The 12,981-nt window shown below is 38.1% G+C and overlaps 1 protein-coding gene across 2 annotated transcripts; it reads right to left on the bottom strand.

Moving 5' to 3' along the window:
- Positions 1–4,492: 4,492 nt before the first annotated feature.
- On the bottom strand, positions 4,493–12,788 carry sarnp (SAP domain containing ribonucleoprotein). 2 transcript variants are annotated; one of them, XM_083975377.1, is made up of 10 exons: positions 12,730–12,788; positions 10,839–10,938; positions 9,974–10,017; positions 9,809–9,885; positions 9,597–9,651; positions 8,289–8,362; positions 7,235–7,298; positions 7,065–7,133; positions 5,581–5,679; positions 4,493–5,483 (listed from the first exon to the last, which is right to left on the bottom strand). In XM_083975377.1, the coding sequence occupies exons 1-10, from the start codon at positions 12,760–12,762 to the stop codon at positions 5,442–5,444; spliced, it is 657 nt and encodes a 218-aa protein (XP_083831503.1). In that variant the 5' UTR covers positions 12,763–12,788; the 3' UTR covers positions 4,493–5,441. The 2 variants fall into 2 exon arrangements, with proteins under 2 accessions (XP_083831503.1, XP_083831502.1); XM_083975376.1 differs by having other exon boundaries at positions 9,974–10,020; positions 12,730–12,772.
- Between the last annotated feature and the right edge of the window lie 193 nt (positions 12,789–12,981).

The raw sequence follows: 12,981 nt of genomic DNA, 5'->3' as shown, positions 1-12,981 counted from the left end.
AGTCCAAGTTCTTTTCCTTTAACTGTAGTCCAACCTTGATCGACATCCAATTTAATGGGGGCAAAATAATGTGTTTAGATAACAGCCAGTTTTGAAATGAAGTCCAAAATTGTACAACATACTCGCATTCAAAAAAAAAAAAAAAAGTCGTTTTGTCTGTGATAAAATAACTTTACCTGTAATTAGTATTTTTCCTGTGGTTTATCTTTAGGTTTGCCTGTAATGTATTACTTTACCTGTAAATAGTAGCTTTGCTTGTACTTTACTACTTTACCTATGATAGTTTTGCCTGTAATATATGACTTTACCTATAATTAGCAGATTTACCTTTTTTGTGGCATATTGCACTTTAAATGCATTTTTGTAACCTCCTATTTATTACATGTTTTTGTCGTGACCTTTTTATTTATTACATGTTTTTCCGTGTATGTGCAGCATTCCCTCTCAATCTGAGACAAATAAAGAATTCTTTGATTTGACTTTAATTAGTAGTTTTATCTGTGATATATAACTTCACCTGTATTTAGCAGCTTTACCTGTGATTCAGGATTCAGAAAAACTGCCTGTTGGTTAAGAAACTGCATTAAAAGGTTTTGGAGTTGCATCTTCTCCATTACTGTAAACTTAAAGCTTTTATCTAAGTTTTCATTTCATAATCTTTGACATATTTAATGTTCACAAATGATCATTTAATTATTGCACAACAGAAAACTTTCATTTAGATTTTTTTTTCATGCATGAAATGCAGCTGTCCCACCACCTTAAAGAATATGTTATTAATTCAATCAATTATATATATCATGCATATTTACTTTGGTACACATTTTTATTTTTTCTCTTCTCTATTTCAGTTTTTTACTCATAACATAAATTTATAGTATGTACATAGTTTATATGAATGTAATCTTTGTGTTATATTGTCTGCTCTACTGGATACTTGAATTTCCTTTGGACTTAATAAAGTGTCTCTAAATCAAACTATAATAAAATATTAAATCCTATTTTTGACTTACGGTAATGAGAATGTTTGATTTCCCTTCAACTCCTCATCAAAAGATCAATTTTCTACAGTTTTCAATTCCCATTAAAAAACCTAATCTCTATTTGCTAATGCCCAAATCTAGACTCACATTAAAATCCTACTGACATAAACTAATTCAAGATTACTGAGTGATAATATATTCAGAATAAATTTGGGTTTATCATGGGTCAGATAATTCCTCTCACTACAACAAAGAGCAGGGTCTCTGCAGGTTTCACCAGCTCAAATTTCACAGATTGATCATTGATCATTGGGAAAATCAATCATGTCTTCAGTTAAAACTGAAAGAATGAGGCAGTCTGACATCTGATACATCATTGTGAGTCTGAGGTTAAAAGTAGGTGAGATTCTGGCTGCAAGAGAGGAGACATTAGTTCCAACATGATTTTAATTTATTGGGCAAAGAAAGTTATCTAACAAATGCTGAGAACAATTAGTTATTCACTGAAATGTATAACCTATATTTATTAATTGTGGTTCTTACAAAAATTATATCTTATAAAGTATAAAAAGCAAAAATGTCTCTTATGCTCTGCCCCTTGAATTAGTGCATACAAAAATAATTTAACTTTAGCCTACTACTTTTACAACCACATTATTTACCAGCAACATAAAGTGAAACAGAGGCAGAGGTGTCCATAAAAAAAAAAAAAGATTTCCATATCAAGCTCCGGTTTACCCGCAGGTAAAACCCAGGCTTAGTGGTGTTTTATTCTAGGGGTCGGTGGTGTGTGTGTGTGTGGGGGGGGGGGGGCAGCTTCTGCTCACCTGACTCTGTGCAGCTTCTTCATTAAATCCAAACAGTCCGACACAGCGACGCTCTGCTCCTGTTGGACTCTAAAGTCTCTGTAGCTCATCATCCAGAGCAGCTACAGCAGCGTTGTGACCTCAACCATGGTTGATGAGAGCAGAAATGTTGTTGTTGTAGTGAAAATGGGCGGGCTCATGAATTTTTTGACATTTAATAAAAAAAAAAGTGAATTTTTTGACACGAGTCAAAACGAGCGATAAATCTCGTATCTCGCGTATCTCGCGTTTGGTCGCGCGTAAAAGCTCGAGCGAAAAAAAAGCGATGAAATAGACCAAGACGCGAAGGTCCCGTCGCCCAAAACAAATCGTGTGTATTGTCGCAAAAAAAAAAGAAGTCGCGTTTACCGCATCGCCCGGCGCACGCGCCTAATCGCGTCTTTGCGTTACGGCCACGTGACGGTGTGTTCACCGGACACCAGTGTGGTGTTGTTCCCTCTTTTCACCGACAGCTCCACTCTCCCTTACTTCTACTACTACTTACTACCTAACTACTGTTATTGGTGCGTTGAGGCCAGAGAATTGTGGGATTTGTAGTTTTTGAACGATCGCAGGTTGTGCTCTTTCTTTTTTGTGATGTTCCCGGTTCACACGTGTTTTCTTTTTTAGGGGCAAATGCGAGTGAAATGCTCGCCCATGGTGGGCATAACAGGGTTCCTACAGCTTAAACCATGTTAAATTTAAGACTTTTAAAGACTTTTTTAAAGCCACTTCAAATGAAATTTAAGACCGACTTCATAATAAACACTAATGCAGAACACACCACATCAATTACATAGGGTTAGGGACAATTTTACCCACTTTCCTATGTGATCCAAAGTAAAGTGACTGCTACATGAACATTGGATTGTGTCTCTTTCCAGCTGTCCTTTCAAAATAAATGCATAAAAAGTCTGGAAAAAAAAAAAACACTGACTCGGGAGCTGGTGGCGGTGAGAAATTTAGGGTTGACGGCCGCCACTAACTTCTCTATGTCAGAATGTTACCAATTATTTTGAGATTTCAGACTAATTACAACCATAAAATACCACTTACCATGTGTTAACATGTTTAAGACTTTTGAAAAATTGATTTAAGACATTTTAATGCCAATTAAGGCCTTGTTTTTAGATTAATGAATTCAATGCCTTTTAAGACTTTTTAAGGATCCGTAAGAACCCTGCATAAGAAAATTTAAGACCTGTCTAAAATTATTTAAGACTTGAACACAATAATTCAACAAATTTAAGACATTAAGGCCTAAAATTTAGATTTTCAAATTTTACTTTAAAACCCCGCGGATACCCTGTAGTATTTATTGTGGTTCTTACAAAAATTATATCTTATAAAATATAAAAGCTAAAATGTCTCTTAAAGGAGAATTTTCGTTTTTTACAACCTGGACCTTATTTCTAGCATAAAATATGATCATTCTACTCACCCAGACAACTTTGGTGTCATTTGGAGTTGTTTTGACGAAATTAGCCCCAGTGGAGCGGCGCGTATATCCGTATAATGCGAGAGCACGGGGCAGCGCAATGCAGCCTCTAAATAACATATTATCCGCCGCAAAACTCACTCATTTCGCCAATATTTTGTTATGATACACTAGTGCTATTCCCCTCCGAGCCCGTGGTGGCATGTTAACAACATGCTGCGTCTGTAGGTTGACTACTAACCTCCGACCTGGATGATGTCATCTCCGACCGCTGCCCCGGCGCGGCTAACTTGCTACGGCTAATGCTACGTTCGTTTCTGCGTGTTTCTGACTTGTCAGAACAAAATGAGCAGCTGGATGAAGTTCAGCTTCCACAGGCTTCCTCTCCTCAACCTGGACTCACTAAAGCTCCGGCTGGTTGAGATAAAAATGGACCCGAATGCCGAAGCAGAATGATTATTATCAGAATGAGCCGGGCAGCGGTCGGAGATGACATCATCCAGGTCGGAGGTTAGTAGTCAACCTACAGGCGCAGCATGTTGATAACATGCCACCATGGGCTCGGAGGGGAATAGCACTAGTGTATCATGACAAAATATTGGCGAAATGAGTGAGTTTTGCGGCGGATAATGTGTTATTTAGAGGCTGCATTGCGTGCCCCGTGCTCTCGCATTATACGGATATACGCGCCGCTCCACTGGGGCTAATTTCTTCAAAACAACTCCAAATGACACCAAAGTTGTCTGGGTGAGTAGAATGATCATATTTTATGCTAGAAATACGGTTCAGGTTGTAAAAAACGAAAATTATCCTTTAAAGCTCTGCCCCTTTAGTGCATACAAAATAATTTAACTTTAGCCTACTACTTTTACAACCACATTATTTACCAGCAACATAAAGTGAAACAGAGGCAGAGGTGTCCTGTCCTGCCACAGTCAGTCAAATGGTAAATGGTCTGTATTTATATAGCGCTTTTACTATACCTGAACGATACCCAAAGCGCTTTACAGTACATCAGAGTACTGTCTAAAATTATTTAAGACTTGAACACAATAACTCAACAAATTTAAGACATTTTAAGGCCTAAAATTTAGATTTCCAAACTTTAGACTTTCTAAGATCCTGTGGATACCCTGAAGAGTGTCTAAATAAAGACACAGAACAAGAGTAAAAAAAAAAAAAAAAAAAAAGAGAACAGGCATAAACGAAGCGGATATCAAAAAAAATCAAAAACAATTTATTTTAAATCACAAAATGTTAGAAAATGGACAGATAATAACTGAAGCAGTGTACCAATGGAATCCCAGAAAGAAAACGAGGAAATAACAGGTCATCTGATCAATCAAAAGAACAAGTAAATACACACGTCAAACACAAACAGGTGAGTTAGATCATCTAAATATTACGTTAAAATATTCACTCGTATCACGTCTAATAAACACAGACTTTGTTTCCACCGTCATGAGCAGGATCGTTGTTTAACAGATCTATCCGACATACTGAACAGCTTCTATCTCGTCGTTTCTATTCTTATTTTCTCTGATCAAATAAAAAATCTCTTCACTTTTAGTTCCTGCAGCCGTTTCCTGCTCCTCATTGATTCACTGATTGGAAAAAAAACAACTTTTATCATTTATCAAAGCAAAGAAAACTGATCTCCGAGGCTGAACAGCTGCTGCACAGTGAAATAAAAAAACTTCTTGGCTCGACTGACCCACGTCTTCGGTTTGATTTGTGTTTCTATGCAGGAAGCTGAAAGGCTTTTTACTTTGAAACTCTGATTTTTTTTTAATGCAGCTTTGGCAAAACGTAGAGCAAAAAAAATAAAAAATAAAACACTACGAGTCCTGTTTTACAGAAAAACACAAAATAAGCAAAACAACGTCTATAAAATCAATAGGAACATGAACTGAGTGAGGAAATGAAATCAGACCAATCAGACATTTTTTTTTATCCACTAACCTGAGGCTCAGTAAAAGACTGAGAACTTTTCTCTCTTCCTTTGTTTTCCAAACCATTTAAAGTGATTTAAACCACCTGTTGTGTGTCTGAGCTATTTAACTCTTTAGCTTTTGATCGACAGGAATCCTATTAAGTGACGTCTGTCATCTTCAGGGATCTGTGTTGTACAACCATGAAAATGCTTTACAAAAAAAGCAAACTCTAAAACATTATTTACACTTTTCCAAATCTTTCAGCGCGCTTCATTTTCTTTGCCTGCAGAAAAAAACAAAAAACAAAAAGAGAAAACATTTAGATAAACAGACATAGACTCTTGGAACTTTCTACACTGTGATTAAATATAAAACTTCACCTCAGCCTCTTCTCCGCCACCGCCGCCGCCGCCTGAACCTGCACTCGTTGAGACCCCAAACCGTTCCTTCCTTTTCTTCAGCTTTTCATCCTCCTCCACCTGGAAAACAAGTTCATATTAATTCATGTTAACAGCAACGAAGAGAATAAACTCATTTACAGCCCCGTGTTGTAAACATACAGGAAACTGGATCATGATAATCTGTACAAAAGGTATTTCTTTATATGAAAGGAAGTCACCGTTTGGTTTTCATTGAAGAGGAAACCAAACTGCTCGTTAGAAGCCGATCGTCCGACGGGGGGGGGGGGGGCGGCGGCGGCGGCGAATATCGCTACTTTTTTTTTTTTTTAACATGTTAGTTTAGGCGGCAGCTCTTTGTTGTTAACAGGAAAGCGCTGCGGGAAACCCTGTGATCAGAAACCCTTTGTGGACTGTCTGTGAAGACGGACGGGAGTGAAGCCGACCTCTCCTCTGCTTCAGAGAGGGACAGCCTTGCACTGTCGGACCTGGCTCTCTGCTCCGTGTCCGGAGCACAGTCGGGACCGGAGCAGAGACCGAAGACGGGCCGCAGAATACGCTGTGAAAATACTTCTTAAATGGACTGGGCGCAGGAGACAGGTCCGACAGCGCAGCGAGGAGAACAGCACGTGAGGAAGATGAAGATGAGCTACTGAATGAGGAGGGATTTAGAAATAAAAGCCTTGCTTCCCTCTTGTGGTCATATAGCGTAGGTTTTTTTTTATACAAGTCGCTTCTGAATATAGGTTGCATGGCCAGCCAAACTAGAAAAAAAAACGCGACTTATAGTCCGGAAAATACGGTAGCTTGAACCAAAATAAAGCGTCTTTGCTTGAACCCTCCGTTTTGACCGATCTCGTCCCGTTAGCGGCATTTGACCGCTCAAGATGCCTTACCGGAGAGTTTTGTCAGCTCTGAGATGAAGATCGGCCCGCCGGTTTCCCTTTAGAGTTGCTGAAGAGTTTCTCTGATGACTTTAGGTGGAGGCAGGCTAACACTACCCATACACTTCCAGTGTTTGAGCTAAGCTAATTAGCGACTTTAGGTGGAGGCAGGCTAACACTACCCATACACTTCCAGTGTTTGAGCTAAGCTAATTAGCGACTTTAGGTGGAGGCAGGCTAACACTACCCATACACTTCCAGTGTTTGAGCTAAGCTAATTAGTGACTTTAGGTGGAGGCAGGCTAACACTACCCATACACTTCCAGTGTTTGAGCTAAGCTAATTAGTGACTTTAGGTGGAGGCAGGCTAACACTACCTATACACTTCCAGTGTTTGAGCTAAGCTAATTACGGGCGATACGGCTCTATCTCCCTTGTTACTGCACGCACAGTCGAAAGGATGGTGTCTATCTGCTGGTCATGGACTCGGGAGTGAGGCAAGACACAAAAAAATCCCAAAAAATATCCTGGATGTTTATTTACGGCTGAAAACCAAACCAAACCAAACAGCGTCATATTCACCTTCTGTGAGATGGATGAGACGTTCATGCCGAACCGTTCTGCTCTCTTCTTCAGCTGGTCGACGTTCACCTTCAGGAGACACGGAGAGAGAGAAACCAGGTGAACGTCGACTCATCATCAGACAGAAGGAAATAAAAAGAAGAACGTCGACTACGTTAATTAAAACTTACAGGAGCTTTACTGTTGGCGGCCAGACCTGGAGACGGACTGGGGGCGTCCGCCGGTAAACCGAACCTGGAGGCACGAGCAGAACAAACTCAACATCAATATTTAGAGTATCGATTAGTTTTAACAACTGTAGCAACACAAAACATAATTAACACTTTAATAACAGACAATAGCATAACTATTATTAATGTAATAAAGCCCATAATGTAATAATTTGCCAATAACATAATAAGTTATAATGTTGGCTGGTTATTACATTTTATTTCTTTCTTTATTTTGCACAAAGATATCATTTAAAATAGTATGAATAATCCTTATGATGTGCGAAGGGGATGTATGAAACCCAAAAGGGCTCATATGAAAAAGAAGAACATACTCAAAGACCAAATTTGTTACAAGTAAAGACAAGAAAATAGAAAATAATTCAATGATAATGAGAAAGATAAGTGATTATACAGTAAATATAGGAAAGAAAGGAAAAATACATGAATGAATAATGCAAAACCATAGTAATTGTAATAACGAGAAGAAGAAGATTCGATTGTACATGGTTAAATAATGATAAATAAATATTTTTTTATTGGCCTAGTATATAAAAACCCTTTGCAAATGTAATAACTAGTGCAGATAATATATAATACATTAATATGACTGCAGTTATTAAAAATAACTGTTGTTTTGTCAAATGCTTTTATAATACTAGGCCAATAATGTTATAACCAGCTTTAGTTTTTATGTTATTGGCTCAATAATTGTATTACATTATTGGCAGGTTATTACATTTTTGGCTGTATCACATTTTAAATGGCCAAAATTATTACAATTATTGGCCGTTATTACGTTTTGGGTTGCTACAGGCGACACTGGACACAAACTGAACAGTGTTTAATGAATTCTATTAAAATCCTGCTCTAATATTTTTTATTCTGCTTCATCAAGAGCTGAAGATAAGAAACATAAATGTTCAGAAAATCACATCAGCTCATAAAATACCAAGGAAAATGTGGTGGGAGAAAATAAATTGTGAGTCAGAGTGTAAAGCAGAGAGAACCAGACCTGGCAGCTCGTATGGCCTTCTTGCTCTCGGACGTCGCCGGCATGTTGAAGCGCTCAGCTCTCTTCTGTAACCGCTGTTCAACAAAACGATTAAAAAGGTTTAAAAACACAAACTGAACAATAATAAGAAACAGTTCAGACTGAAAACTGCACCGATGTGAACCGCTCTACATTACTTTGGCAGCAGTGTCACATGTTAAACTTATTAGTGTGAATGCTGCATTTCCAATATGTCTACTACTTTCAGACTTTTAAAACATTTACATGTTTTACACTTATCCAAAACAATTCAGGAATTTTTCCACCATGTCATGTTATTCAGCCTCCTGCTTACATGTTCTACTTTTACCCTTCAGATATTGCTTCATCTATATTAGTACACTGCAAAAACTCAAATATCTTACCAAGAATATTCGTCTTATTTCTAGTCAAAATGTCATTTCTAGTCAAAACAAATCTCATTATACAAACATCACGTTAAAAAGCAGCTTGTTTTTAGACACTTTTTACTTCTTTCAAGCAGATTTTCACTTGAAATAAGTAGAAAAATCTGACAGTGGAGCAAGTTTTTCTTTCTTATTACAAGTGCAAAAAACTTGCTTTCACTGGCAGATTTTTCTACTTATTTCAAGTGAAAATTTGTTTGAAACAAGTGAAAATGATCTAAAAACAAGTTCATTTTTAGGTGATGAGTCTTATTTAAAGTGGAAAGAGATTAGTTTTGACTAGAAATGAGACATTTTGACAAGAAAAAGGACAAATATTCTTGGAAAGATTTTGAGTTTTTGCAGTGTAATGGTTTAAGAATGTTTTTCAGCTCTCAGTTTTAAAGAGATTTGAGTACCGGTAGTTTACAACTTTTTAATTTCTTCATAACTAATCTTCAACAATTCAAGTCATTTCCAGCCATATCATACAAAATCTGCCTTTTTCTTACGTGTTTTTAATCTATTCTCGACCATTGCTTCAGCTTCTTACTGCTGGTTTATCAGTTTTCCTTCCCGTCGGGTTAGCTGCAGATTTCAACTCTTCAACTGTTAAATTTTAACAAGCAGGATTTCTGCATTTTCTTCTACCTTTTTAACTTTTCTACTGCTTTTCGACCTAGAAAGACATTCATCTCTCAGCCTTTTATGTTATGTTTCAGCTTTAGCGTCAGCCCTTTTCAACATTTCTTCAGCAGTTTCTTCAGCTAATTCAACATTGTTTCAATAATATTTCAATATTTTCTAATCTTAGTTGTATTTAAATATGCAGACTGAGGTTTCTAATCACAGAGTTAGTGAATGAAACAGAAGTGGTTCATACTTCACTGGAGGATGATGGAGGAGTGATCTTCACCACCTTCTTCTCCTCAGCAGATCTGAGATAAAAACACACAAAGAGGATTCATTTGCTTTAGTGGTGAAAACTAGTGACACATAAACAGACCCTGATCATGTACACACGAGTTACAGCTACACAATCAACACAAAGACTGTTGTTAATACAGAATATATAGAGTAAAACGTCAAACTCACTCTTCGTTCTCAGCAGCCTCAGAGTCCTTGTCCTCTTTCACGTTGTTGGCGCTCTCCACTTTACTTCCAGTGAAGTCCTGGAAGTAAAAACATGAACTTTATGATCAAAACTTAAATCTGAGAGTCGGAGAGTTGAAGATCAAACACTGTGAAACGTCACGTCACCTCCGTGTCCTCGGCCAGCACATCGTCAACGTCCACGTCCTCCTCTGCTGGTCGGAACAAAGACGATTCACAGATCAGTGGTTTTTATCACAGAGAAGAAATGAAAAATAAACACTATTATTAAATAAATAGACTTATAATTTATAAACACAACAAATAATTCATCACAGGATCAGGTTTACATCTGGAGTTGGAGTTTGCTTCTTTGTTGTGGTACTGAGAGCAGATACAACAGGAAACACCCACTTGTTTCTGCTTTAAAGGGATAGTAGCATTTTTTTTTAAGTGGGGTTGTATGATCTACAAATAGCCCCTAAGTACTTTAATTGCAGTAGAAGACTCTCTGCACTCCTCCCGTTAGCAACGCCAGCCCATAATAGCCCTGCCCAGAGATTTACAACATACAGTGTTGTGAACAGACCCAAAGAAACGGCCTATTTTCACGGCCTAAAAGAGGTTTTACCTGAAAAAAAATACACAGTTCCATTGTTCGCTATATAATTTTTTTCCAGCCCTTCAAAGTGCAGGAAAAACACAGTTTTATTTTTTTCCCCCAGGTAAAACCTCTTTTAGGACGTGAAAATAGGCCGTTTCTTTGGGACTGTTCACAACACTGTATGTTGTAAATCACTGGTCAGGGCTATTATGGGCTGGCGTTGCTAACGGGAGGAGTGCAGAGAGTCTTCTACTGCAATTAAAGTACTTAGGGGCTATTTGGAGATCATACAACCACACTTTTAAAAAATGCTACTATCCCTTTCACTAAACATTTATATTCATTCATTCAAGTGCCTCAGGGATAAAACTCAGTAGGAGTTTATTTGGTATCTGCTCTGTTGAGTCTGCGTCGAGTGTAAATCCTCACCGTGCTCCTCCAGGTACGTCTGCAGCCGGGCGATGAGCTCTCCTTTGTTTCCTTTAGTGTCCAAACCTCGAGCTTCACACTCCTGCCTCAGCTCGGCCAGCTGCAACAGCAAAGGGACAGGAACAAACACGTTAATTAAACAACCAATCAGCCCTTTAGTTAGTTAGTTAACCATTATTTATTATACCTATTCCCCACATCTACATGTGTACTCGTATTTATGTCAAATTTACATATTTTATACTGTTTTTTCTAACCTGGTTATTTCTATTGTGGTATTTTTATCTATTTGTTTTATTGTGGTCTAATGCAAACGTTATCTTTTTCTGCAAAACATCTTGATGTAACATCTGGATGACAACAAAGACATCTATCTATCTATCCATCCATCCATCCATCCATCCATCCATCCATCCATCCATCCATCCATCCATCCATCCATCCATCCATCCATCCATCCTTTAACTTAAAATCTTAGGAGCTGAAGTAGAATATTTAAGGGTGCACACAACTTAAATCAACCTGCAAATCAAATATTCACATTTCCTTTTCATTCATGATCCTCACACACATTGACATGACTCCTGTAACTACGGATTACAGATTCTTTGAGTCACATTGAGACACATTTCACCAGTGTAAAAAACAAAACCGTAAATACATTAGTTGCAAATGCATTATCTCACATTTTAGGGACAAAACGGCTCCATTTAGAGCCAGTCTGGACTCTGCAATCAATCATTCAGACATCTAGGCAAACAGCTCAAACTGAGGTCTGTGGACTTTCCAGAGAAAAGCTGAGATTGAGCCCCAGAGTTAAACTCTCCTTCACCTTCACTGTGTTGTATCAGTGACAGAAAGTGAAGACAGACGTCGCATTAAAAGGACAAAGCTGAATAAATAAGGAGAAACACATGAATGTCTTGGTTGAAACCAAGCTGAGAACAAAAATGTAGTGAATCCTGTTTTCTGGCCTCAGGACGGTATAAAAACCAGTTACACAGTCACGGATTTGGACAAACACGATCAATTATTATACTTATATATACTCAGAATTTTATTCTAACTGTTTTTGTTATAATAAGTCACTTCTATTGCTGCTTTATTTGCTGTTGTTGTATTGTTTTTGAATCTTTGCACATTTTTCGGGGGGTATTTTGTATATAAGACTATACAGGGGTTTTTTAACCTCCCCTGCACTTACTATTCTTATTACATTTCTGTTTTTGTACTTGTCCTTAGTTTTGATGGTGCAAATAAATAAAACTAAAGCTCAGTTTGATCTGGGAGAAAACACTGAGCGAGGAAACTGACTTCCTGTGTCCATAATGGAGAAGTTAATGTAGATAACATGGTTTTAAATGACTCATTCACCTTTTTAATCACTCATTCACTGTTCTTCGACCTTTAACCCGCTGTAATGAGTGAATTTGACCTGTAAGAACAAATTAAAGCCTCTCTCTTCTCTGCAGCTGCAGATCAATGGAGGTCAAACACAAACCTCCTTTAGCTTCTCCTCCGTCGTCGTTAATTTAACTGAGGCAGAAATGGCGGGAGACTTTACATCTAACTAACTGAGCTGCGAATAAAGTTTTAACAACAAATAACATTTTATTTCCTCTGATAAATGTAATGAATGAAGCTTTAGCTGAGCCAACGTGGTGAGTTTTAACTGCATTAGCTGCGTTAGCTCCGCGGCTCAATGAGCAACGTGAACACACGGCGCCGGTTTGTTTGTGTTAACCGGAAAAACGTTTCTACTGCTTACGTCATCGACCGGCCCGTGACGTCACTCCGCGGTTTTAATAAATAACTTCGTTCACAAAGTCTTCCCGCGCAGTTTATCCGCCTCGCCGGTGAAATAAAAACGTATATTTGTGAATATACCAACCTTCAGCTTCTGCAGCTCTATGACTTCGGCCATCTTTCTTTGTTGTGGTGTCACTTCCTCCTCCAGTCAACGGCTATGGCTCCTTCTGAGCTGCGGCGCCACGTCACAGCGCCGCCTGCAGGTCGCACCGAGACACTGCAGGCAGCACCGACACACAGGCATTATTACATTACTGTATATGGTAGATTCTATATTAATGAATGCAAATGGACTGATAGGAAACCCAATATCCACCAATTTAAAAATGAAATG

The sequence above is a fragment of the Trachurus trachurus genome, assembly GCF_905171665.1.
Source record: "Trachurus trachurus genome assembly, chromosome: 7".
NCBI classification, from domain to species: Eukaryota; Metazoa; Chordata; class Actinopteri; order Carangiformes; family Carangidae; genus Trachurus; species Trachurus trachurus.
Note: the sequence above shows the minus strand (reverse complement) of the source record. Positions and strands in the feature narration are given on the sequence as shown.